This window comes from Barbus barbus (genome assembly GCF_936440315.1).
Source record: "Barbus barbus genome assembly, chromosome: 47".
NCBI lineage: Eukaryota > Metazoa > Chordata > Actinopteri > Cypriniformes > Cyprinidae > Barbus > Barbus barbus.
In genome coordinates this window covers 18,926,094-18,954,002 of record NC_136725.1, presented here as the reverse complement: position 1 = coordinate 18,954,002, position 27,909 = coordinate 18,926,094, and the positions used below count along the sequence as shown (strand labels likewise).

General features: G+C 40.1%; 1 protein-coding gene and 1 long non-coding RNA gene across 3 annotated transcripts in view; one reads left to right on the top strand and one right to left on the bottom strand.

Annotated features, from left to right (window-relative positions):
• The window catches only part of LOC306866045 (transcription factor 7-like 1-A), a 27,891-nt gene extending 26 nt beyond the window's left edge, over positions 1-27,865 (top strand). The window contains exons 1-12 of one of the 2 annotated variants that reach the window (XM_079411009.1): positions 1-670; positions 774-846; positions 940-1,067; positions 17,078-17,161; positions 22,787-22,922; positions 23,346-23,448; positions 23,621-23,704; positions 24,899-25,042; positions 25,133-25,292; positions 25,710-25,817; positions 25,949-26,000; positions 26,926-27,865. The exon at positions 1-670 is cut by the window's left edge and continues 26 nt beyond it. In XM_079411009.1, coding sequence (XP_079267135.1) covers positions 485-670; positions 774-846; positions 940-1,067; positions 17,078-17,161; positions 22,787-22,922; positions 23,346-23,448; positions 23,621-23,704; positions 24,899-25,042; positions 25,133-25,292; positions 25,710-25,817; positions 25,949-26,000; positions 26,926-27,398 — 1,731 coding nt within the window. In that variant the 5' untranslated portion in view covers positions 1-484 and the 3' untranslated portion in view covers positions 27,399-27,865. Of the gene's footprint in view, positions 671-773; positions 1,068-17,077; positions 17,162-22,786; positions 22,923-23,345; positions 23,449-23,620; positions 23,705-24,898; positions 25,043-25,132; positions 25,293-25,709; positions 25,818-25,948; positions 26,001-26,925 lie in introns of both variants that reach the window. The other variant, XM_079411008.1, reaches the window with a different exon arrangement.
• LOC306866153 overlaps positions 1-27,909 on the bottom strand; it is a 527,798-nt gene that overhangs the window by 223,898 nt on the left and 275,991 nt on the right. The window lies entirely within an intron of this gene.

Sequence of the window (27,909 nt, the reverse complement as noted above, 5' to 3'; positions counted from 1 at the left end):
TTTCTTTATCCACATTCGAGCCTGTCACCGGAGCCGAATTATAAATATTAAACATAGGTTACAGTCGGGACGTTCGTGCGCCTTCAATCAAACCATGGGATTGACACGCTGACACGGAGGGGCTCGAGCGTTTGGAAGAGAACTGCACTGACTGAAACTTTGTATCCTCACCTTTGTTTCGCGAAACTTTTTTCGTGCATGACTTTCCGTTCCCTGCAGGACTATCGGAAGATCCCAGGCTCGCGAATGGATATCAAATGATGCCCGTGGACTGTTTGGGGGGTTTATTTCAGTGTGGTTTTGTAGGAAGAAAACCCCAATCCGCAGGCTTCTGCTCTGATCATGGGAAAACTAGGAACGGCTTGTTTTTTCTAGCCTCGGCACAGTCGCACTTGTAAGATTTGGGGTTAGTTCGGATTACAGCTCTCGCTGAGAGAAGAAAGTTTCGTTTTTAATCAGACTTGTGGGTTCTTAAAGCGCCAACATGCCTCAGTTAAACGGAGGAGGAGACGATGACCTGGGAGCAAATGATGAACTTATTTCCTTCAAAGATGAGGGTGAGCAAGAGGAGAAAATATCAGAGAATGTGTCGTCGGAGAGAGATCTGGACGAGGTGAAATCTTCTCTAGTGAACGAGTCCGAGAACAACAGCAGCTCATCAGACTCCGAAGTAAGCACAACAGCCCACTATCATTTTAATGCACTAATGCATGCATATAAGTGTTCATTAGTAGCGCTAAAACTAACCCGATGCTTTATTTCCCAAATGCAAGCAAACAGACAGGCGTCCCCGACCCAGACCAGAACTAGAAAGTTATGAGAAACAGAGAGAACACTTTGCGGAAGGTAAAAACAACAGTTCGAGATGCATTCATTGTGTTTTGTGTGAGTCATTGATGCATAGTAATGAAAATGATTGGTTTGCTGTCGCCCCTAAAGCTTTGAGACGACAACAAGATGGAGGATTTTTCAAGGGACCCCCTTATGCTGGTTATCCGTTTCTTATGATCCCAGATATTACGAATCCATACCTCTCCAACGGATCGCTATCTCCCAGCACAAGAACGGTACGTGCCACTTCACTTTAAACGCAACTATCACCTTCATGACGTCACGCCGCACTCCGTACATTTTTCTGTTGCAATATGCGCGTTAAAAAGTCGCCTTTCAATGCGCCATATTCTCCTCTTTGTTTGACTTTTTCTGTTTAGGATCTCTTTTAAGCCTCAAAAACTAGTTAATACCCAAGCAAGCTTTGTGTTCCAAAAGTTTACTGTTGTTTGTTACCACTTGTTGAGTCTTGAGCATGCATGTATTAGGAGGCCATTCTGATGCATTGCACAATAAGTCATTTACTTGGGCTCACCCGGGCACAAAAGAAGCCTTTATTCACCGCCTCCAATGGCACGAAAATGGACTTTTCGCAGTGAGATGTCTGCACAATTCATTTTGTATTATCATAACAGGCGACAACCTGGAGGCAAGCCCAGGCAGATAGGATTCATCCAGCTTTTGGTGTCAGGAATGTGTCTTTACTCCTTTTGTTGTTGTGTGATAGGATGTTGCCCGGTTAGAGAGTCAAATTTACGACTGGGCACATAGATATCGAAATCAGGAAAGGTTGGTTCTGATTGTGTGTGTTTATGGTTTATGTCATGAAGACCTTTGAGTTCATTTGAGCCACATAGGGATTTTCTAGATAAGTTCTTCCCCATCAGTGAAACGGTCTTTCAATTAGAGGGCTGTTAGGTGACTATTGTTATCATTAGTTACCGCTTGAAGGCCCTATCGGAGGTCTCTACTGGATGCCCATTATCTTAATGACATCTTCACCTAGGGGGGCAGTTTGGCTACCTGAGCAGCAAGCCCCCACCGAGGTGTCTGAATCGCAGGCAAATTGCTGCATATGTTTGTCTTCCTCCATTTAGCTCCATTGGAGTTTTTTTTGCACAGTGTTTGCCTGTTACTTTCTAAAGCCGCTGTGTCAATGTATAAGTGATGAGGCATGCGAACGTAGGCTAACATGTCATTGTGGAAAAATTTCAGCAAGACTGTGGCGATAAACATTCGTTCATTGTGTTCATTGTGCTGCTAACTCGTGAGAATGCATGAATCTGTTGGTCATACATTTGGATATTAGATGTGGCATTAGGTTTGCTTGTTTGCAGCACAATGGTTTTTTTCAACTCGTCAAATAGCATTAGCCAGAGAATGGTTGCTGTCGCATGAGTGCTTTGACTAAGGAAAACAGGTTACCTTTAGCAACTGTAACAAAGAGCGACTGTGATTCTAGTAGATAAGATGGATAATAACATCAGACTTCTGGTTTGCTGGTGTGTGTGTGTGTGAGCCCGAAGGCAACTGATTCAACCGTGTCTTTCCCATTGTACAATAGAAAGGTTGTGTAGGCTATAGTTTTGGAGTACAAAAGTTTGTGAAGCGCCGCTTAGTCTATGAGGGGGAAAAAAAACATGTAATGTTACTGAACCGAAGCTGAAAATTGTTTACAGTAACTGTTGGCACTGGATTTTCAATGTGTAAACAACCTGCTATGCTAAGATATTTTGAAGGAGCTTTATTTTCTCTCAGGTCTTTTTGTTTTAGTTTGTACGATGAAAAAGAGGGTTTAGCTTCCCTCTTCCAGTTATAAAGGAGCTTTAGATGCTTTTTCTTAACCGAGTTAGTCTGCTTTAACAAGGTTTGCTTTGACCCCATGTTGAAGTTGCTTAAGGTTTTATCTTCCACAATGTCCTCTTTTCGCAAATGCTAATTCAGCACTTTTGTAGTTTTGAAAGTCCCCGTCAGTTTAACAGCATTGCTCTTTGTTTGCTAATTGTCACTTCCTTATTTAATAATGCTTCTTAATTGATTTAATTATATTCTGTTGAGTGTAAACAGGGTAAAAGTCCAGTGCTTTTGTGTGCAGATTAGTCAATATATTGTTGATAGCGCTGTGAGGCTAATCTTGTTTGATTTTCTTACTTGGTTTTGTTTTGTTCATTAATTTGGTCTGCTAAAGTTTGTTAGATGCTATTGCTAACATTTTATGCTAGCTTAATCCTAGTGTAGCACAGCACTGTAGCAATTAAACTGACTTTGCACAAACTAGCAACATTTAAGGTCCATTCACACCAAGAATGATAACTTTAATAACTGCATTAGCGGATTGGCTAATGGATGTATTCTGATTGGCTATGTTTTTATCACTGATCAACTGGGATAAAGAACATTGCAAAAACTAGCAAAATTTGTTACGGTCTGTTTACAACAAGAATGATAATTATTATGATAGCTAGGCTATGTTAGCGGATTGGCTAATGGGTGGCTTATCATTGGCTACCATTATTTTTATCGTTCTTTAACTGGAAAAAAAAGTTCTGAAAGTATCCAATACTATTGTCCCTCTGTGTTGTTGTCATAATAGTTCCCTATAACATAGAATTAGAATGATTATTAAAACCTTATAGTTATCGTCATTGGTGTGAACGAACATTTAGGTGCCACAAACAGCAACAATGCAGAAAAAGTGAGCATTTGCACAATTGTAAAACAAAAGCATTGTTGTCAAAGCACTTCGCACTTATGTATCAACTTCCGTTGTCGTTGAGCCAAGCTGACCTGCAATTTGAATTAAATAAGTGCACTTATTGCACAGAGTCGTACTAGCGTGTAAGTGGAAAGCCCTCGATCGCATAGCTGCGCTGTCGGAGCACGTCGTCCCTTTTTGACTGGCATTCCCTTCCCCTCCATCTTTCGTCCACTCTTTAAACTCTCTCCTCTACGATGGTATTTTAAGACCTACGAGACAATATAAAGTAAACAGAGGAATTGTCCTGCATACGAGAGGGCCTCATTTTACATAAACAAACAGTGCTCAGGAGAGCGGCCCTGTCAACAGCCCAAGCCTTTTCCACACACTCAGCACTCAGAGACGGGGTGGGGTTAGATGGCGAGAGAGAAACCAGGCACCCCCCTCCGGCCTGTCCCACTTCCCCGTCTTCAGCTACAGAGGGGACATTGTCCAGGCCTTTAAGTTAAGACAGCATTCCTGTAGTGCAAGACGGTTCAGGAAACCTGAAAACCGGTGTACGAATGTTTGCACAAATGACCGAATAAACACAGCTTTACAATTTTATCCCGACTTAATGTTATGTTTTTTTTTTTTCTTCTGTAAGGATAAACTAAACAAATCCAAATTAATTTAGAAATATTTCAGTCTCTCTTTTGCTGTGTAAAAGAAGTGTGCTGTATGAATGCTCCGTCTTGTTAGGAGGCCAGGAATTGCATGAGACATAAACCAATTCTCCTTTTTCCCCTTTTAATGTTACTACTTCATCAAGTGGCGACCGTTTAAAAACCTTCCCGCCGTTGGACGCGTTCCACCAAAGACCCTTTCTGGTAACCTGATTATTGACTGAGATTAAAACCAGAAAGTTCCTTAATGAAAGAAATGTCAAGCCAAACATTATTGTCCTCCTCTGGTTTTCCACACAAGCTTGGCATCGTTCTAGACAACAGATTTTTTTTTTTGAACAAGGCAAAATAAAGACCTAATGTACAGACGTTCCTGAAAGGAGAGTGGTTTATGAATCTGTACATGAGGGCAAACCACAGGGGCTGAAGAAATGCTACAGGAAGTAGATAAAGGAATGCAGGGAGCTGTTCCCAAGGCCGTAATGCAGATCTCTTTCCTGTTGATCATATCACGTCCTGCGCTAGCCACATGGAATCATTCTGAATTTGCAGTTTTTTTGCAATGGATTTGATCTCTTTGTCCAATTATCTTCGTATGGCATTGTGTTTACAGTGTGGTGTAGATAGCAAGAATGCCATCATTACACAGTGGTTTTAATTAGCTTGTGTTTTTAATGTAATGATGCGGAACTGCTCCGGGTCTTAATGCATCTGCTTTTTATTTGATTATTATTCAATTTTTGAAAAGTCATTTGTAATACTTTCTAATTAATTTCTGCTACTTAAGCTTATTCATATATATGATAGCTTTTTCTATAAACGTTACTGAAAAGTTTAAACACTGTGGCGCTATCAAAACCATTGACTGTTTGTTAAACATCTCAACCAGCCTGGCATAGCAGCATTGGTTCAGCCAATGGCATGAGTTTTGGGGCAGGGCTGCTTGTTTGAATGAACAACTGCAGATGGGGACAGTTTTTGAGTCATTTTTTGCACAGAAATCTCACACTTAACCTTTTCATTCTTTTGCACAACTCAAAATAATAGGCTTTATTTATTTATTCATGCTTTGAAAAAATCTGATGGTGGAGTGTTGGTTTGATAAATAAATAAGCCTATTATTCTGAATCTTGTCATTATACTTTCTTATTTATATGCAATTAGTTTCACCTCAGTATTCAGGTGTGTGTTTATCTTTTTGTCATTGTAACGTATCTTTTCATTTGTCTGCGCTCACATTCATTTGTCCTTGTGGGACTTGAAAACTCTGGGCTGTGAATCAAAATGATTTCAAGTGTCCGAAGACAAATCAGGAATCTAAAATGGATGGAGTTAGCCTGATCATTTAGGGCCGTGCTCCGATGGGAGCAATATAACAGTTTTTTTTTTTTTCCTGAGGCAAAACAGACTGAAGCCTCGTTGGAGTTTCTGTGTTGGTTTTAGTGAGTGTGTGTGTGTGTGTGAGCCGCTGACGTCATTCTCCATTGATAAGATTGTGCTGGCAGTGGTCAGCGCTCATCAAAACCCACTTCATGTTCGCTTGGATGTCCTACAGTGAAATTCACCCCCACCTCCCCATTTTGGTCACAAAAAACAGCGAGCTCCCGCTCAGAGCTGCGTACTGACTTCATGCATCACTCCATGCTAATAAAACTTGATTGTGCCGGGGATAAAGTTTAAGGGGGTGGGGGGGCTTCAGGCTTCATCAGTCTGGTATTTTTAACAGCTGTTTTCAGTTATTACCTCGCAGTCAGAGCTTCCTGGGGCCTCGGGAGGGGGAGGGAGGGAGGGAGCGAGCGGGGTGCAGGGGGGTAGTTAGGGGTAAAGCATTATGGGAAAGAAACGAAGCAAGCTGTGGGGATGAGGGTGCCAGGTGGGTGAGAAAGTGGGCTTTCGGCCAAGAAGTGTGTGTGTGTGTGTGAGAGTGTCCTGTTGGCTTAGTTGGAGCACGTTAATGCTGCGATAACGCGTTATCTCATCGAAGCCCTACAGTCTCGCATGGCCTTGTTGTGCCCGCTGCTTCATGCCAGGCTGAAAAGGCCACGGGAGATCTGATATCTGCAGCATCAGGATTTTCTTGTAGGGTGAGGTGTACTTTCAGCTAATTTATGTGATCAGTTGCTTGTGATATGGTTATCGTGGCGTGCTTTTAATTACTGCTGTCTTTCCGCCCATAATGTTACCTTTAGCACAAAGAATGCATGTCTTCTGACTTACGAAACCTGATAAAAAAGAGAATGTTGATATGGAGTTTTTAAGGGCCGATTCCAACGCTGTCATGTTTCTTGAAATTCAGCTTGCGTAGTTGGAAGCGTCTGCATTCACATATTTGCCTAAAGTATGCTTTTGGCCTTATTTTATGCAATATTTATAATGCAAGAAACTTTTTGGTTGCAGTATATGTTGGTATCATATTGTTTATCATGTATAGAATTTATAGAATTGTTTTTAAATATTGGCTGATATTGTATATTTAATAGTGCAAGCTCATGTGTCTTTTTACTTTTTGATTAACATCATTTAATGCTCACTTAAAGTTCATTTTTAAAAATACTAATATAACAGTGTTAAATGTAATCTTTAACAAATATCAAAATAAATGTCCATATTCATATTCAAATTCCTAAAATCACTTGTAGCATTTAAATATAGATTTTTAGTGTTTTAAAAATGTATTTAGTATCACCTGAACACATTAAAAAAAAAAAAAAAAAAAAATGTTGTATTAAGTTGTAAATTGTAAATCTTGTTGCTGATATGGCGTAATGAAAGTACACAAGCAAACATTTTTATTTTCAAACAAAATTGAAAAGGATTTTATTTTCAGCCATGTATTGTTTATAACCCGTATTATAAAAATAATTATGGGCATTTTAATGAGTGGAATGCCATTATTAGTACTTGACAGTGCTTGCTGGTGGATGGACTTGACACTAAAGTGTCAAAATTTTTGAGATTTACTAGTATCGACTTGCTCCAAAAAAGATTTAAGTTCAGTATCTTCAAAACAGCAGTTAAGACCACAAATAATTGTCCAAACACTGAAGGGCGTTGCTGGCATTAGCAGTGAGTGTATGTATTATTGTGATGGTGTCAGCCGTAAGCTTCGCCCTTATTGAGCGCCTTTCCCCATCTTAAGGAGTCATCGGTGGAGAAGCTCTTTGTGGGCAGGGGCTTGGGGGTGGGCAGGCGGCCCCGATTCTCGTGTGAAATGAGGGATGTTCTATAGTGACTCTTGGCCGAGGCGGCAGGGAGTGTATGGGAGCTTTTATGAATAGGGGCCTTTCAGTCGTTCAGTATGGCTCTGAAAGGCTGAACAAAAGCCTAGAGGGTGGCGACTGAGAGCTACACGGTAGATCCACAAAACACTTCACTTTGCAGCGGCGTAGTCGTAATCCCTAAGACATCAGCCATTCCAAACGTACGCATTCAAGAAATGTCACATAAACAAAGTGGACGGCTGACAAATCTTCGAGAAGTTTAACGCCATAATTGGCGTTCAATTGGCCAGGCTTATGGTTGTCAAAATGCTGGATTTGCTGTCGGTCTGGGAGTCTTATTCAAACACTATGGCTGCTGAAATTTTGTGGGAAGTTGTTTCCCTGGATCCTAAATGGAGATGGGTCGGTTTTCCATGCGTTTGACAGTGAGATACATCTTCACATTGTTTCAGTTAGGGGTGAGAGGTCAAGGTTCACAGCCTGTTGACGTGACTCACAGTTGAGTGGGCACCAGAGTTCCCAGATTCCAGTAGGGGGGTCGTCGTTGCGCTCCGGGCCTGGCAGCTTTTCCCCTCCCCTTCCCTTCTAAACTCTCCAAACGCTCAGAGCTGTCAGACAACATGTAGCGTAAAAAACTGTGTCTCACGCACACCCTGCCGCTCACTTCCTCTCAAAAACGTTGGTCCGTGGCGTGATGATTAATTAGAAAAGAAGAACAAAACCTTGCTCCAGTTCTTTTGGCTCCAAACATTTATTGGTCCACTGCAGTCTGGCTCATTCAGATTGGTGGAGTGGAAGTGACATAACCGCTGGCACAAAAGACAAGCCGTGTGATTGGAGGAGAATGCGTATTGTGTGCTGTTGGGGGTCCATCACAGACACGGCGCTTCTACAGCTCTCACTCTGACCACAAGGTTGAGAGCGGCTCCATTGTCACATGACATGTTCACACTGGACCACAAGCTTTTTTGTGTGTGTGTGTGCGCATGCTTTTTTGTTTGTACGTGAGAGTGTATGTCTTATCCAGCTGGGCCTTGTCGGTCAGGGCATGGGCCGCCCCTCCCCGCGCACAGCTGCAGTTTGGACCCAGAGGCGCAGTTGAGGGTTTGTGAAAACCCCCTGAGTCTTCCTCATTTCTCCAGATGAGTACCTCATTGTAATCGACTGAACAGAAGTGCACTTTTTTTTTTTTTTTTTTTCCCTTCTCTGGACTTTTTACTTTTGTGTTACTTATAAACTTGTCGATCAAAACTCATTCTCTGTTTTAACTTTCTTATAAACTCTTCAAAAGTGATTACCATTTCAACAGTTACAAGTCCTGTTGAGTTTTGGTTGACAAGTCAGGGGATATACCCTTTGTTTCCAGTGTAACTGTAGGTTTCCAACAGATTTTCCCAATATGTTACATTTCTAATTGTTAATTTCTTAAAATCTTGTCAAAAGTGGTTACCTTTCCGACAGTTACATCCTCTACCTTTGCTGGTGTTGTAGACAAACAAAACTTATACTCCACTTTGGGTTTCTTATAGACTTATAACCTTGTTGAAACTGGTGACACGGCAGTTATAATGGTTACCAGGTACTACCAGTTTGGTTTGGGAAAAATGTTGGAAAAGTTGTAACTTTGAGGCATTTTGATAATTTTTCCAACAGTTACATGCTCTAACTGTCAGAACTTTGGTATCTTTTCCAACGGCTACGTCCTCTAACTATTTGAACTTTGTAACTTTTCCAACAGTTAACCAACTAATTAGGAGAAGTAACTGTTGGAAAGGTCATTAGTAGTAGTTTATACGTAACCCCAAATGGAGAATAGGGTTTAGTTGACTACAATGTCACAAATTTTGGGAAATAAATGTTTGAAAGTTTTATGGATGGCCTGTAGGAAATGTTTCAAACTTTTAACTTTTTTTAACAATAATGTCCCCTAAATTTGATGCACACATCCAAAACATGGGTCATTTTGGGTTTCCTATAGACTTGTTTAAAGTGGTCACCTTTCCAATAATTATGTCCTTTACCTTTGTTGACGTTGACAGTTGAAATTAGTGACGTGGCATTTGCAATAGTTAACAAGATCAAGTTTATAAGAAACTCAATATAGAGAATGAGTTTTGGTTGATGTAAAATGTCAAAGTTTGGGGAATGTAACTGTCGACATTGTCATCAGCCACAACTCTTCTTCCCTTTGGTACCATTACAATATGACGCCCATGTTCAATATTCATGTTTTTAATTTGCAACCTAGGCGCTGGTTAGTGAGTTGTTTAGGTTTTATACTGTTCTCTTGCGATTGTAAACAATTCCTAGCTTCGCATCTTGCTCTCTCTGAAACACTCCCACAGTTTGTCACAGCCAATGTCGATGGTGCATTCCCCTAGCCGCCCGGCTCCTAGACCCAACCTCGTGAAAAACCACACAAACACGCTGTGTGTACTTTAGAACTGGTTACAGCTGCTAGCAGTGAAATCTGGATTGTGTTAGCCCATGCAGTGTGATTTATAAATTGTTTCTCAGGCCATAAATTCCCACTATAATTGCACTCCAAGCCCCCTTCCATTCTCTTCACTCTTTCTCTCCCCCCTTCTTTCCCTCTCCGTCTTTCACTCCTTCACCTCCTGCGCTTCCAGACGCACACACGCTCCGGCGGTACGTGGTCCGGCACTAATTGTTTGCAGGAGGGAACTGGTTTGACAAGGCAGAAAGATTTTGAAATTAGGCAGGGCGGTCACAGTTGTGAGTCAGGGCCGTACGTCGCAGGTACGGTGTGTCATGCCTCCATATCGCCCCCCCTGGACTGTTATTGCACAATAGCAGTTGTTAAAGATAACACTTTAGCCATTTTCACCAAAATTTGCATTATTTCCTCTCCTGCATTTAACTGCAGTGGGTTTTTTTTCTGAATGCAAATTTTGCTCCCCCAGGCCTCTCTGTGGTAGATTCAAGATTTATACTTAACAGCCAACAGGTTATAAACAATAACCGTTTATTTGTTGTGCCTCTAGTTCTCCACATGGAGGAAAGATTGTCAACAAATCTGCTTTAAACTACCAAAACTGCAGTGGCTGCTGTTTAAAAAGGTCCAGTTCTGATGGAATCGGGTGACATGATTTTTTGCGCTTTTGACGCCGGTTAGACTTGTGTTTTAGCAGGAGGGGTATATTGGGAAAGGGGTGAAGTTTGAGTTTGTGTGCGTGTGTGCTGGGGGGGGGGGGGGGGGGGGGGTAGTCTACCAAGAGAACACAATAAGCTCTTTGTCTTCGTTATGCACTTAGCATTTGAGAAAAGGATGAAGGTTTCTTTATTTTACTTTATCTTCAACTCTCATTAGGACCAATGCACCACATTTGGAGATCTGATTTTATATGCATATGCTACCCATCACTAAGTCTTATTCATATACTTATAGCCTGCATTGTAGTTGGTCATTTTATTTCTATTATTATTATTATTATTGCAAAATATAGTTATCATCATAAGTTGGATGCCTACAAAGTTGTAGATTACTATAACAAGCACTTTTGGGTTATAAAGTGGCTTTGGGTTAACAAGCCCAGGCTGTTCATCGTAAACCTGGGTATAGTTTGGACTGCAGTGTTGTAACCAAATACCGAAATACTGGAAACCGCATAACTGACTTGTAATTGACTTTAAGGAGGGTGGCTGCATTTCGCCTTTGCAGAAAAACAGAGCTCTCAACAGACAGCTTATTACTTTCTCGTGGTCGTAATTATGTGTTGGGTTTTATTTGACATACAGGTTTGTTCTGTGCCACAATTGCACTCTTTTTCCTCGCGTTGTCAAGGTTTGTTTGTGCCTTTCTCTTGAAATTATTAAAAAGAAATGAATGTGTTGTGTATTTGAAGTATATTTCATGAAAAAAAAATAATTTTAGCTTGTGCATCCAAAGTGTTTTTGTGATCAGAAACTGAAGGTGTCTCCCAAAGGTAGTCCCTTTTTTTTTTTTTTTGCAACCAGACGGTTGGTGAATGCAAACTTGGTCTCTGTTGCTGTCCCTAAATGAGCCACATTGCCATGGAAACCCCTGGTCTCCGGATGGCTGACCTCTGAACCAGTTCTTTAAGTAGGCAGTGAATGGAGGGAGTAGTGTTATCAGTGAGGTCACAATAGTATCCATGGGAACTCGGAGAGCAGCTGTCAGTCATGAGTCTTTCCTGTTGAGGCTGAAGCCCGGTGTGGAAGCCACTGGCTTGATGAAAAGAGGCACTTTAACGCAGCTAATGTAGGCAGGTCAGCCAGCGCCACTGAACTACAGGAACAAACCACAAATAAGTGCTTCATTGCATTAGGATGATTTGCGCTTGGATTGGCTTTATAAGCAAAAGTTTTGAGGGCTGCACTGAATTCCGACCTAAATTTTCCAATACCAATAGCAGATAATTTAACGGATTATAATTGGAATAGAAAAATAGGATACTGTTTAAATTCTACACCATTTAAGAGTTGATGTTTCATTTAACCGTTGATATTTAATTAAAACATATGAACTGTATGATCATTATTGTAACTAATATTATAAATGTGTTTTAATTCATGTTTGTTAATCTTGTTAAAAGTCAATCTAGAATTTACATTCTTTAAATAAAATATCATTATTATTAAAGATGCACAATATAGTTAAGCCAAGATAAAAGTATTTATTATCATTATCAGAATGTATTATTCAGTTTACCCAGGCTGATTTTTGATAATGTACGGGTTTATTGTATTGTTAAATAATAATAAGAGATCTTAAAGGTGATGACACACATTTTTTATTATTAAATATTTGTTTTCATAATTCAGTATATTTTTAATGTTTAGTATGCAAGTATGCACCATATTTATTTTATTTTATTTTAATATCCCAAAAGCATTGTTATGGCCGTTAGTTCTATTGAACTCTATTGGTAACGATGGAACTTGCGACCATAGTTGCTTTTGGGAAATGCACCCCTGATAGATTAATATGCTGATATTTGGCCATTTTAAGATTATTGGTATTGGAATTATTTAATTTAATTTTATTAATCTTTTTAAAGGTCAATCTAGAATTTCCATTCTTTGAAATAAAATAGGTTATAAAATTAGTATTAAAGTAAAAAGTTACCAAAAACTCACTATACTGAAAAAATTAGAGTGATAACGGTTTTAAAAATATTTTTGTATATTTATTTATTTAATATTTAAGGTCTTTTTTCCAGTTTAAATTAGAGATGCATCTCTTATTTAACACTACAATAGACCCTTATATTATAAAAAATCAGCCTGATTAAACGGAATAATATATTCTGATAATGATAGTAATTATTATTATCCTGGCCTAATTATATTGTGCATGCTTAATAATAATGATTAATATAATTAATCCTTAATTTTTTTTGTCCTAAAATTAGTGATATTTTGTTTCGACGAATTTCTGGAATTACTTCCTAATGTGATCGGTGGATGAATAGGTGATTTGTTGGTTAAATTTCTGCATTCCAACCACTTATTGTTCCTATAATAAGATAAATCCGCTTTAATGAGCTTCTCCTCCTCTTCTGAGTTTAATCTCTTAAATCAGATTTCATAATTACTTCATTTTTAGCTTGTTAACGTTGTTTGTTTTTGTTGTTCAAAGCTTTTGTTGTCCCATCTAGATCGCTCGTTCATATTTGGAGGCGGTCGAGAATTCTTTTGCCCGCAAATTAATTTCTAATTAGCACAGATAGGGGTGTCGTTTGCCTATGAATTGTTTACTTAATTATCGGAAACTCTCACAGCTCTTAAATAAACAATAGGCCTGAATGCCGACCTGCGGTGAGGGAGGGCTGGAAACCGCCGCCTCTATTGTCTTTCCCTCTGGCGGCAGTGAAAAGATCAGCGAGAGGTGTCGCTCACATAAATGAGTCAGGTGATGTCAGACCCCTCTGGCCGCATCAGGGCAGTGCCCTATAGGCATACATGCACGTAATCCAGAGCCTTTTGTCTGGCTTAACTGTTCTGATGCTGAGATGTAATGGATTCTTTTGTGTGCCACCAGCTTTATGCTCCATTATAGTAGAGGGTGTGTGTGGAATGGGTGGAAACATCGGGAAGAAATGTAGGCCATGCTTTGAATGATTGACATGACCTACTTGGCCCCGCCCCACTCCGGATTAGTTTTTTCTTTCCCTTTTTCCAAGGACGTTGTTCTGTTTTGTGGAAGCTCTTGCGGTTTGAGGTGTAGCGTTTAAAATCAACGCTATCCAGAATGAAGCTTGCGGTTGCAGCAACACATGTTGAGGCTTCCAGAGATCTCCTGAAAGAGGTGTCTTCTTCTGTTTGTTTTGACAGAGGGCTTCATTTCGTCTAGCGTATGACTGTCAGGATTGATATTTGTGAAGTTTTAAGTTATCAATCCTGTTAAAGATCCCCATCATCTTCCCTCAGCTGCGCGGAATGCATTTAAGCAGCATTTCAATCTTTCTCTGTGACCTCTTGACATCAGGTAGATGGCCTACAAACTCACGCCAGGTGTATTTATGAAATTAAACCGCATGAACCTGGTTAGAAGTATGTCTTCTGTCTCAGCCTGCCCAAGGTGATGACACCCTTTTTTTAGATATAATTCAATGTTTTTCATAATTCAGTAGGCTATATTTTTAATGTTTAGTATGCACCATATTTATTTTATTTGAATATCAGCCAGATAGATTAATCTGCTGATATTTGGCCATTTTAGGATTATTGGTATCAAGAATAAATATTTAATTTTATTATTGATATTTGGCCATTTTAAGCTTGTGTGAATATTAAGAATAAATGGTTTTTGCTTACATTTTTTTTCTGTCAATGTCAAGTACTAAGTAAATTTGAATATACATACAATTTAAAAATACAATACAGTTTTAAAAAAATCTAATTTACTCAAAATTTAGTTGTATTATGTTGGCCGACTTGTTCTCGAAATGTTGCTATCAGTCTGTAAAACCCTTGCTGGTTTATCACATATTTTCAGTTTGCAGAAAAAAAAGAAAACATTGCCTTTTTGTGGTTGTGATTAGGTTTTCTTATGTAATATGTGTTTGTATTTTTGTTGATTTTCTTGGTGAAGCTTTGATTTACTATAGCAGGTCGTCGTTGAAATTTGACATGCTTTTTGAGAGTTTCGGGTCTATTTCTTTTCTCTTCTCAACATGAAGTCAATGTTGCACATTGCTAAGCATCTGCTCCTAGAGTTATGGCTTTCAAATATAAATCCCCAGACCCCAAGACTGTTTACTTTGGCCGATCTCCCTTTGTGTCTCCAGAAAAGCAGGGCACAAGTCCATGCAGCCCGGTAGTCTGTGAGTTTGTGTGGGAAGGCAAAACTGAGATTGTATTTCAAGATAGTATGTTAAGTTTTCAGTCAGGTGATGGCGGTTATGATGAGGAAGGTAGATTGTATTTTTTCAGTCATCCGTCCACTTTAACTGCAGCTGCAAATACCAGAAACAGGGTAAGGCCTCCCGACAAGAACTAGACGTTCCTCAGAGTGGTTCCTCTCAAAAACCATCCACAGATGCCCTTTGAAAGCCAACCACAGACTTAAAGGGATATTCACCTGAAAATGTAAATTGTCATGCTTTACTCACCCTCAAATCAAACCTGCATGACTGGCTTTCTTCAGTGGAGCACAAAGAAGATATTTGGAGGACCTCAACATTCGTCAAAATAACTTTGTTCCACAGAAGAAAGAAAGTCATACAGGTTTGGGTGAACTGTCCCTTTAAGCACATTCATTTTGACTGTCTGGCCAAATTAGATGTTTAAATTGCGACTGTCGTTTATCAACTCTACTACAGACAACGGAAGGTGAAAGTGAAGCCAACATCTTTAATAAACAGGGCACAAGGTCTCGGTTCATCCTGCCAGCTGTAAGGAAACTGTACCAGTCCCTGCTCATAAACTACTTTTGTTTTCCGCACCACCAAACCCAGCAACCCCATCCACCGGACCATAATGTCTTTTCCATTTTTAGCCCACAGTCTTATCCAAACTTCCTCACAACAATTCCGCTTGTGATGAATGAAGTTTAAAGGGAGAAACAAAGCCTTATTAACCCCAAATGTGCCATGAAGTTTGACATGGGAACATGTTTGGGTTACGCAAGATGAGATTTTGTTGTTTTAGTATTGCAGGGTTGGACAATGTACAACATATGCCTATACAAGCTTTACACCATTTTGGTATTGCTAGTTAGTGTTGAGTATGTGTCCATATCATTGACTATTTTACACAGACTGTGATGCATTTGTTGCCAAATGTATTTTTGTAATGAATAATCTTTTTTTTTTTATTTGCATGCATTAAGTTTATATATAAAAAAATGCAATTATATAAGCATTTAATTTACTGGATTATTCCAAAAAAATATTCATTGTATTTCAGGCAAAAATACCCTTATTTTGATATTCTGGTACCATGATTATAAGATTTTGATCGTATAGCCCACCCGTAGTATATATGCTTGGACATTGTTGTCTAAGGATTTGTCTACATTTATGTTGTCCCTTGACTAGAACTATAAATTTGGTTTGTGAAAAGAGTTCTTGAGGTATATATGTTCAAATGCTTTCAGCCCCTAGACTCAAGAGCTTAGATACAGGAATGATGACTCCACAGGAACATCTGATACGCTTTGACTTCTACACAAACCAGATGACCGAGCCAGGCGGGGAAGCTCCGTGAAGGGATAAAAAAAAAAACTAGATTTTATAAATTGCTCCTGAAAATCATAAGCGCTGGATGCGAGGGGCCCCAGAAAAGCTGAAAGGCATCAAACTTTGACACACGCGCACTGAGCTACGAGGGCTTTCACAATAAACGTCTCCCCCTGTATAGGAAGTCCAGTCATTCATCACTGCGTGTCTCCTCCATGCTCCTTCTCTCATTGCATACCACGCTCACCCTAACAGCGTCGCTTCTGCTTCTCCATTGATTTATAAAGGGGCAAAATTAGAGAAAGGCAGATCTCTGTTTCTGCTCCATGCATTCTGGGACTTCCTCCCAGCTGTTCCTCATACTAACATACACACATATTATCCATCCAGCTGGGCATTTACTATGCTGGGACCTGCAGTCCAAATCATATTTAACTTTAATGTTTCGCCCCCTCCCTTGGGCCTGACTGCTCCTGTCTTGGCCCCCCCAAACTGTTCCAGCTAATGCTCCCAAGTGCTAAACAGCGCTCGGAGTTCATCTCCACAGCTTTCAGATGAATTAAGACAACGAACAGCTGGATTGCTGGAATCTGTGGATGACTCAGAGGTCCATTTAATTGATTTCTTCCATTCCATTTTAAATGAATATTCCAGGTTAAATACAGGTCTACAGATAAACTTGGGTCAACAACTGTAGCTTCATAAAATTGTCATCCAAGTGCTTGACATGAGTCTGAATTATTTCCTGTGGCAAACATTTATTTACCTTTTGAGCATTTCTTTAATTTGAAAACTTGCCTTTCGACCTGTCTGTTAAAGGTGGAAAAATCTGGTTTTGGCGACATTTGTTTAGTCAAGACAGACATTCTACTACATCACTATATCCATATGAAGCACTTTTAAGTATAAAAGAAGTATTTTTGGTTATGCAGTGACATGTAGAAAACCTGGTGTTTGTGTTGATGATTGTTTGACGTTCTCTTTTGTCTCCTGCAGTATCTACAAATGAAATGGCCGCTTCTTGACGTTCCCGGGACGGCAGCCCTTAAAGACTCAAGATCACCAACACCAGGGCACTTAGTAAGTCCATCAGCAACTTCATATTCTGTATAGTTTGCAATGCAATCAAGTAGGTCTTATGATAAGTTGGGTATAGACTAACCTTGTGTTGTGCTTTTGCATGAAATGCATCTTTAGAAAGCAAATGATTTGAAACCATTAAACCTACAATGAAATATTGCAATATATTGGTATTTAACTGAATAGGCTTGTTTAACTTGCCTTAGGAGCAATGGTACATTGGTGGCCTGCTTAACTTCTTTCGCAATGAACAACCGGAAACATTTTTTCCCACAAGCATGACTAACTTTTAGCTGAAACCTGGTTTAGGACGAGGGATTAAGCTTGTCGTTCTAAGTGTCAACAAGCAACAGACTTATTTTCATGCCATTCCACCCCCTCCGGCCACTCATGCGACCCAACTTTTGACCTGCTTCACCCTTTCTAGACACCACGGCGGAGAACCTCAGGAATGCTCGCTCCAAATGGCATCTAATCCATTCCGGAGACACGTTTTTTTTTTCACCCTCCAAACATGGAGATTGTCAGCTCAGAACGATTGAGATTCTGCCACGGCGACAAAGTGATCACTGACTGTGGTCCGAGCTGAAAGATTAAGAGCGTTTGCCCAAGAGATTCCCTAACAGACCTTTGGGTCAGTTCTGTCTAAACGAGAATCCAATTGAAAGCCAAAGATGACGATTACCTGATAATAAGTCTAGTGTTTATTTACTTAGCATGTGTTTCATAAAGCACCTATTATCATGCTTGGGGACTCCAGACAGGCTGCAAATATGCAGCGGGGGGATTTCAATCCAAATTATATGGAGATGAGTTGACCATTGAAGCCTGTTGATGCTGACTTTGCTTTAACACTCAGTATTGTGTTCTCCTTACAGAACGTAGAAACACCGAATGCTACTGTTCACCCGTCAGAAAAACAGACTTCGCTTCCTCATTAGGTGTTGGCATTGGGGATTAATTTCTGGCATGCAGATCTGGGGGAATCTCTTGTGATCGGAGGATTAATTAGAGTCAGTAAATAATTTAGGTGACATGCTAGAGGATTTATTGTGTTTCTAATGAATGGCAGGGGCTGTTGAAATCACACCAGACTGCTGAGAGGGTGTGAGTGACCTGTAGAAACCATTTCTGTGGCTGCACAGATTGGGTCCAGAAGGCACACATGCTAATAGGGTGAGCCAGAGCGGTCCAAAAGGCTCAATTATTCAGGAACCAGGTTTGTTTAGCATTCCATTGGCATCCCTCTGAATGTGTGCAAGGGTGATATTGCAGCACCAAGCCCACCTCTTCACATCGCCTTCCATACAATGCATCTGGACCCGGGCCACATGAATAATACATCAAACCAGAACAGAGGGGCAGGTGATGTGTGAGGCATTGTGGGAACTTCAGACTTGTCAGCCCCTTTGTAAGCTGTGTGAGATTTGTTTTTTTCAGTCAGAATCATACAAAGTCCTGTTACAGTACCATGGTTCGTGTATCAAGTAGCAATACTATGTTACTTTGAAATATATGGTACCATGGTACAGTTAGATTCCATATTCATATATATCATGGTACTCTAAGGAACTTCAAAGAATAGCATGGTAATGTCCACAAAACATAGAATTATCATGATGTTTTCACATGGTGTTATATACCATGGTACTACCTTTGAGAATTTTTTAGTAGTCTTTCTGAGAGCCCATAATCAGTCTTCATAGATAGAAAATAAGTTTTATTTCTAGGTAGTTTAACTGAATGTTCTTCAGCTTTTATGTGCATTTGTGCTAACTTTGATGCTAATCTTTCACAGAAAAAATACACGACAGATCAAGTTGTAGGCACTCAGAGTCTTGTATCTGATGAAATGATCTCACAGTGATATCACAAGTGCAAAACCTGGTTCTTAAAACTAACAGTAAGTCACCATGTTTAGAAAACACTTATATTCGCAACAGCCAACGCAGCAGTCACACTTGGCTAGCCAGTACCTCAGCTGTTGTCTGTCTCGAAAGCAAGCTTGCACATTAGGTCTAGTCAAGAAATTATGGTTTAAATAATTTCTTATAAACTAATAAAGTTTTTACCAGGCTTTAGTCATGAGTCCACAAGCCGTTTTCACATTGTTTTCAAAAATCTAATTACAAATGGAAATTTCATTTAAATTGCCTGCTAATGGCATTGACAATTGATGTGTCTTCGTGAAAGCATGATGTTCGTACTGATGGGAAAAGTGTTGCTCATGCAAAAACCAAATCATGTGATTTGAGGTTTTTTCCATTAATGCTGTTGTGGCCTTCATTAACATTGTCTGGTAAAGTATGAGGATTTAAATCTATGTGAAACCAGAAGCAGATTACTAAAAACTCCAAAAATTGTTCTTAATAGAGATGCTAAAATGAAATTAAAAGGCATGTATCTGTAAACGGAGATGGTGATAATCGTAAATTACACCCCATTGTTGGGGATCATACTGTTTGGCTCATACTGCTAGTTTTGGATTGTCCTTTCCTCACTATTATCCTTCATTTGAATCTGTATTTAGCCTCTCATTCTTCCACTGCTAAAGCAGTTCATTGTGTCTTGATCCCTCTTGCTCAAACGCCTGTTTGCTCAGTAACTCAAGTAAGAGATGGAGGAGGTGAAGCCAAAAGAAGAAAAAAAAACAACAGGCCACATTTGCTTCTTACTCCACAATGTGCTTGTTTTAGCAGCGCTCCAGTTTTAACAGCTCCATGTGGTGGCACCAGAAATCGTCTTTGGGTGTGTTCCTTTGCTAGCAGGCGGAGAAGAGCAACAGATTAATCAGCAGGTGTAGAGCGCTGACCCTGCACTTTGTTTTGTACAGTTGTAACTTTTGTCGTTTCAAATGGCTACGACACCTCCTTGTGGAGAGTCACTCCAAAGAACTCAAAGAAAACCGTTCGAAGAGGTGCAATGTTTGGCTAGTTCTGAGTGTCTTATAAAATAATGGCTGTTAAATGAAATACTGACCTAGCACAATTGGTAAATATGTGCTTGAGAACTCTGGACTCCATGTAGTTTAACTATGTGATACAAAAGGTGGAACAATGTTTACACAATGACTCACTTTTTCTGTTTGGCAAGGTATTTTGTCAGCTGTTTTTCACTGTTGTGCTGGTCAGGCGTCTTCTCCTCCTTCAGACCAACTTACAAAAGTGGATTTAGGGAGATTTATCAGGCTTTGCCCTTGATGAATTACAGGACTTGTTTGAACAAAAGGTAAAAAGATCCAGGTACTTGTTGACAGACCACAATTGTAGAAGAACCCAGTTCTGCCATCTAAAGGTGAATTCCTGCATATTGCAACCTGAAGGGTTGACTTGAGAAAGTGTTGTTTTTATGCCATTGTCCTTACATTACCGAACCCAGTGACTCAGCTTGCATATGTTTTCAGCCCTGACCATACTGTGTTTTTCCCCCGAGTCCTTCATTTAGGACTCAAGTTGTGTTAATCTGGTGGACACTTCCTTTCTTCTAGTTGTAAAGAGCCCACTCAAACTGCAAACAGGAAGACTCGAGTTGGCTGGTCCAATCCAGTCCATTTGTAAGGGGTGGTGAGGGACCCATTCTGGCGGCAGTCTACGCTTGGGATGTTGGTGTTGAAGGCAAAACGGCTGGCGTGTTGACACAGCAGGGATTCTTGGCAGTTGGATCACGAGATGGAGACCATCAGCCTCAACAGCTAATATCATAGTGCAAACACGATCTCAGAGGAACAGTGCAAGTTGTCCTCTACCTTTCTTTCTCAATCAGCCTACTGACAGATCTTTAAAACAATCCTTTGATGCACCTTGCAGGGTTTCTAAAAGTCAGGCTCAACTTGTCTCAGCTAATGCAATGCTAAATTATGTACAAACGCAGAGACAGTCAGACAGATAGATGGAATGAGAAAGGCAAGGAATAGAGAGGCAACCCAGAGATCTGGATGTGTTTGTACTGTGGGAAACGAGACCCAGTCTGGTCTCAATGCAAGCCTTGTTCATGTTCACAGAGTGCTGGTTGGAGCAGAGGTCAAACCCACTGCCTACATAGAGGTGGGGGGAAGGTTAGCATGGAGGAAACAAGACGGCATTCTCCACTTGGGGGAAGTCGTGGCCTAATGGTTAGAGAGTCGGACTCGTAATCCAAAGGTTGTGGGTTCGAGTCTCCGGCCGGCAGGGATTGTAGGTAGGGGGAGTGAATGTCCAGCACTCTCTCCACCCTCAATACCACGACTGAGGTGCCCTTGAGCAAGGCACCGAACCCCCAACTGCTCCCCGGGGGCACCGCAGCATAAATGGCTGCCCACTGCTCCGGGTGTGTGTTCACGGTGTGTGTGTGTTCACTGCTGTGTGTGTGCACGTTGGATGGGTTAAATGCAGAGCACGAATTCCGAGTATGGGTCACCATACTTGGCCGTATGTCACTTCACTTCACTTTAGTTCCCTTGTGACGTCCTGAGCCAACAAGTACCCCATTCAATCTACGGCTCACCACCTTGCATTGGCTTGTGTACACATCACAGCAGTGCTGCTTCTGATATTATTATAGTCCTGCTGGTATATTTATGTGGTCAGGGTTCTGAACGTATGCTAGTAAATTATATGCTAATATAGTCAAGTCAAGTTGAGCTTTATTGTCATTCTGCTACATGTGGGGACATACAGTGGAACGAAATGTCGTGCCTCGCAGGACCACGGTGCTACATAAATACAGACATATAACAATGAAGTAAAAAACACTATAAACCTATACACAACTAACCTACTGACAGATTTAACTATAAGTATACTATATATAAATATTTACCCTATACAAACTAAAAGAATAAAGGATAAAAAATACAAACAATTTTTTTTATTAAACATGGAATTGAGCTTGCTTTGCTTAGTATTTGCATTCATGTACCTTCAACACTCAAAGGTAATATGTCCTTTTTACCATCACATTAGCCTAGCTCTGGGGTAGCCAACCCTGCTCCTGGAGGGTTGCCTTCCTGCAGACTTCAGTTCCAGTTTTGCTCCAACAAGATTTTAAGTAATCCTGAAGACGCAGATTAGCTGCTTAAGGTGTGTTTATTTGGAGTTGGTGCAGAATGGTAGCTTTTCCAGGAGTAGGCTATCGGTCAAAATTGTGCCGCCTTAGCAGTCTCTAAAGTCGTCCTGATCTGTTAAACTATTTCCACCTTTCCAAGAGAAGCACTGAAGGGTTTGTTACAACAGATGCCACCTTCGGCCGCCTCTTGTGGCAGGTGTAGTAAACAAGATCTCTGCCACTTCCCTTCTCATGTCAGGCTTGTGCTAGCGTCAATTATGGAGAGCGGCAGCTGGAAATATCTTTCTCTTGTTGCTAGTATGCTACACGAGAGAATTGCCTTCTAAGGCTGTTAGGTGTGATTCCTCCATGCGGCCGGTCAAATGCCCAACTGGTGTTTATTTTCTTTTGGGAGAAGTAGGGAAAAGTAAACTCTGCTGCCGAGACCCATTGTTCTTTAAAACTCTCTGGCGCCGTTCACGAGTAATGAGGCCTAATGGCTATTTTCTTCTTTTCAGTTGGCTTTTTGGTTGTTTAAACATGCACTTATTTCACCCCCTCCCCTCTCCCTCACCTCTTGATTGTTCTCATTTTGTTTTTCAGTCCAATAAGGTTCCAGTGGTACAACACCCCCATCATGTTCATCCCCTTACACCGCTGATTACCTACAGCAATGAACACTTTTCCCCTGGGACGCCTCCCTCTCATCTCTCACCAGAAATTCTTGACCCAAAGACAGGTAAGCGCCACCAACAGCAAATCATATGCATTTGCTAAAGCTTCGAGAAAGTAGTACGATCCAGAAATGCTGAGTAATGACTTGTTTTGATGGGGTTTATTGCAGTAATATGGGGATAGAAGTAGTTACAGGTGAAGTGCATCAGTTTTGGTGCCACTACTGGCATTATATAGAATTGCAATCATATATTTTTATCCACCTGACTAAACCGGTGGTGTGATTATTATTTTATTTATTTATTTATTTATTTTTTTTTGGAGCAGGACTACCTATTTGCAAGGCAATGGGTAGACAAGGGGGAGTGTTTGAATACTATTTTTGCAATTTGATTTGGTGCCAGTTGCAGCACAGAAGTTCATCCTTAAATTTATTTGTATGTTAATATTTGTATTCAGTCTTTATAATCAGCGTTTGTTTCCACAGGCATACCAAGGACCCCTCACCCTTCAGAGCTGTCCCCATATTACCCTCTCTCTCCTGGGGCAGTTGGACAGATCCCTCATCCTCTAGGATGGCTGGTTCCTCAGTAAGTCTGAACTCTCTAGCCTTTAAATGCATAACATCAACCTTACTTTACCCATGCAGATGGCTTAATGAAGTTTGTTGCTATTTTTAAAAGTTCTTATAGCAAATAGAGCATCTGTTTGTCCCTGATTTTGCTTTAGCCAATTATTTGAGTGCTGTTCTTCTATCTTCAGGCAAGGCCAACATATGTACTCCATCCCTCCTGGGGGCTTCAGACACCCTTACCCTGCACTCGCCATGAACGCCTCCATGTCTAGGTATGTAACAGAGGGCAAGACCTTCTTTTCTGCACCAACATCCTGATTTATAGTTAAACTCGTGTCTATTAATAGACATGAGATGCAGACAGCGCGATTCCTCCCTAAAGGCTCAGAGAAGGGTTAGTACAGGAAACTGCAAATGTATTTTTTTGCTCAATAATGGCGCCTTGATACCTCTCTTTCTCTTTCAACCCTGTGCCATGTTCCAGAAAGGAAATCTTTTTTAATGCAACACAGTTTGTTTTGTCTTGCTCAGATAAAAGTACAACTTAATCGCCAATGTTCAATGCTAATAACAAAATTATTAGATAACACGGAAAAGTTTGTTTAGCGTGCCATTTGGTATACAAAATGGTGTTAAAAAATTGTCATATGCATGCATATCTGACCAAACTTATTTTAGTTAGTGTTAGTATTGCAGAAACTCGATGGTATAAGATATTTGTTTTTTCACGTTCTGCCATATCATTGTAGATATGCTAGCCATTATGTGAAAGTAGCACTTCCTGAAGCTCTTGCTGAATAGAAACGTCTCTAATGCATGATTTTGTCATATTCTTTCCATTCAGTTAATGCTTCATTTCCTTAGGTTGATGGATGAGTTCAGTTTTCGCACGTCATCATGAAATCTCGCTGTCTTTTAATCTCCCACTATTGCTTTCACGCTTATCTTATGACTGTGCATCTTTTGTTGTTCTGTAGCAGGAGAGAGATCTCTTTCTGTTCTGCGTTCATTTTGTGGCACAGTGAAGTGCTGTAATCCAGTGGAAATATGCGTTTTACCAGAGTGTGCAAATCACAGATTGGAACACAGTTTTTCCCCCTCATCTGTGAAAATGACAATGCTGCTATTGTACTAGCTGTTATGAATCTGAAAGTCTAGAGTAGAAGATTTTTCCAGATGCAGCTGCTAGGATAGTTGCTAGGGATCTATCTATCTATCTATCTATCTATCTATCTATCTATCTAGCTATCTATCTATCATTTTCATAATTTTATCTATCTAGCTATCTATCTATCTATCTATCTGCTTTTTATTTGATCATTCTCTTTATTATTCTGCCTATTATTCTATCATACTATTGTTCTCTTTAGTTCTCTCTAATTATCTACCATTCTATTCATATTTATACCTTCAATATCTGATGTATGTTTATTTATTACTGACTGTGAATCTGTCTCTCTCTCTAGTCTGGTATCCAGTCGTTTCTCTCCTCACATGGTGCCTCATCCTCATCATGGCCTGCACCAGACGGGCATCCCTCACCCAGCCATTGTGTCACCTGCCATCAAACAGGAGCCCAGCGCCAACAACGCCGGCATCTCGACACATGGGTGAGTCTCTGTCCTCCATTACTCTCTCACTGTCATTTCTCTGCTCTTCTCCGACTGACATAGTCTCTGCATCCATCTGTGTCCATACAGAAAGCCCTCGGTGCCAGTGAAGAAAGAGGAAGAGAAGAAGCCTCACATCAAGAAGCCCCTAAATGCCTTTATGCTCTACATGAAGGAAATGAGGGCCAAAGTAGTGGCCGAATGCACCCTGAAAGAGAGCGCAGCCATCAATCAGATCCTGGGCAGGAGGGTGAGCGCTTACAACTCCATTACGAGAGGAGCTGAGATGCATTAGTGTGTTTCTCTTCATCTTGTCTTAAAGGAACGGTTCGCCTAAGAATGAAAATTGCCATCATTTACTCACCCTCATGTCATTCCAAACCCATATGAAGCACAAAAGGAGAAATTTTGAAGATGTGTGCATGTCGCTCTTTTCCATCCAATTACAACGAATAAGCACCGGAGCTATGAAAAAGCACAATAAAAGTGGTCTGTATGTCTTGCACGCTTCTGAAATTTTTCCTTTTGTGCATGAGAAATAAACTCATTTGAGTTTGGAATGACATGAGGGTGAGTAAATGATCAAAAAGTGCATTTTTGGGTGAACTGTCCCTTTAAGGAATGAAAAAAGGAGGGAAATTTGACCATATGTTCTTTTATTCCGCAGTGGCACTCTCTTTCACGTGAGGAACAGGCCAAATACTACGAACTCGCCAGGAAAGAACGGCAGCTGCACTCTCAGCTTTATCCAGGCTGGTCTGCGCGAGACAACTACGTAAGTGAGCCCAGAATGCAGAGTTTAATGTAAATCATGTGGGATTCAGATTCCTCCATTATTTTTGGCAGCCAGGGGAGTTTTTCTTAATCAAACACATCTAATTTGTTCCAAATCATGTCTGTCCGCAGGGAAAGAGGAAGAAACGGAAGAGAGAGAATAAACCTGATTCCCCACAAGAGAGTAGGTGTCGCTGGACATCTGTATTTCTTTCTCATTTCTGCATGATCTTTTGCTGAACTTGAGCTTTTTTTCCCTCAGCATCCCTGTTGGTCCGATCATTCAGCTCATAGATCATGTTCACTTCAATTTTGACATTAGAAGTTAGATGACAAACATTTTAGCTTTTTTTTTTTTTATTCTTAACTGGATTTTTTTTCAAGGAATAGTTCATTTTCTCACTCATGTTTTTCCAAATCTGACTTTCTTTTTTTCTTTTTTGTGTGTGTATGTGTTTGAAGTAATTTGGGAGCAAATAGGATACATTTTTAGTAGGTTGTTAATTTTTTTTATTTAGTCAAAATCTTTTAAATGTCATAATGATTGGTCTATTTTTGACTGAAATGTCTAAATTTTGTCAATTTTTTTTTAAACTTTTTTTTTTTGAAAATGTTTTCTGTTTAAAAATTGCAAGAATAATTATTAAATTAAATATTTTAAATTTTATATATTTTAAACCACTGTTGATTTAATATTTACATGCTTTGTATTTTTACATACTTTAAATAGGCATTTATTTTGACAGTTTTTACTTTAGTATTAAATTAGTTTTAGTATTTTAAATATTTATAATAAGCTTTAATTAATTATATTATTTATATATATATTTTTACTTCTGTATAAACTTATTTTAAGTTATTTGTCAAGGCAACATTTCTCATTTTCATTAAATTTTTAATCTTAAATCTCACACACACATACACACACACACACACACATGTATATATATGATAAAAACACTGATTTAAACGTATCAACATTTTACGTTTACCAGCTTGATTTAATTAAAATAGTTTAATTATCTTCATAAAGCCCATTTTTTGTTTTGTTTTCTTTGTTAACGGACTATTTGGGAGTATATTTAACCCTGTTTTTCTCTCATCCGCAGGTAACTTCTCACTCCAGCCCAAGAAGCAGTGTGTCCCATACCTGACGTCTGAGAAAATGTGTGACAGCCCTACCTCCTCGCACGGCAGCATGCTGGATTCGCCTGCCACGCCGTCTGCCGCCCTGGCATCACCGGCAGCCCCTGCGGCCACTCACTCGGAGCAGGCTCAGCCCCTGTCCCTCACCACCAAACCGGAGGGCAGAGGCCACCACCCCCACTTCCCCCTGCCAGGGAAAGCCTCGGGCTCCAGCTCGAGCTCCACTTCCTCGTCCTCGTCCACCTCCACCGCCTCCCATCCAAGCATCTCCCTCCACAGTCAGTCGGCGGCCCTCCTGACCCGCCCCATCCCCTTCACCACTCTGCCTCCCTCCCTGCTTTCTCCGTCTTCGCCTTTCCACCAGGCAGCCCTACATTCCCATCATGCCTTGCTGCAGACACAACCTCTCTCTCTGGTCACCAAATCTGTGGAGTGAATGGAAAAAAACGACAAACTTTTTACACTTGTATATGTCTTTGTTTTTTTTTACATTTTTATAGATATTAGACCAAGTTTTTAAGATAGAATGAAAAGGAATAATTATCGGTCAATATTTGATCACCCCTCTATTTTGCTTTTCTCTTTGAAACAAAAATGTATTTTTTGTAAATTGCCTTTTTCCAATGTGATTCTCCAATGTTACTACTTCTTGTATAAAAGACAAATGTATAAAGGTTTCTCTCTTATTTTTTTTAAGCCATACTTGACGAAATACAATTTGTAGTTTTAGTTCAAATCAATTTAATGGTAGTTAGGAGTTTGATTTTTCATTACTGCATTCCATCCCTTTTTTTCTTTTATTTTTCTTCTTTCTTTTGGTACCACCTCACCCTGTTCCTAACCCTGTGTGTGTGACTCTCCTAAGACTCCATAGCTAATAAACCTCAAGTTATTTCTAAAGGCTGCATTGTGTTTTTTTGGGGACGAAGATTCTGCATGTGACGACT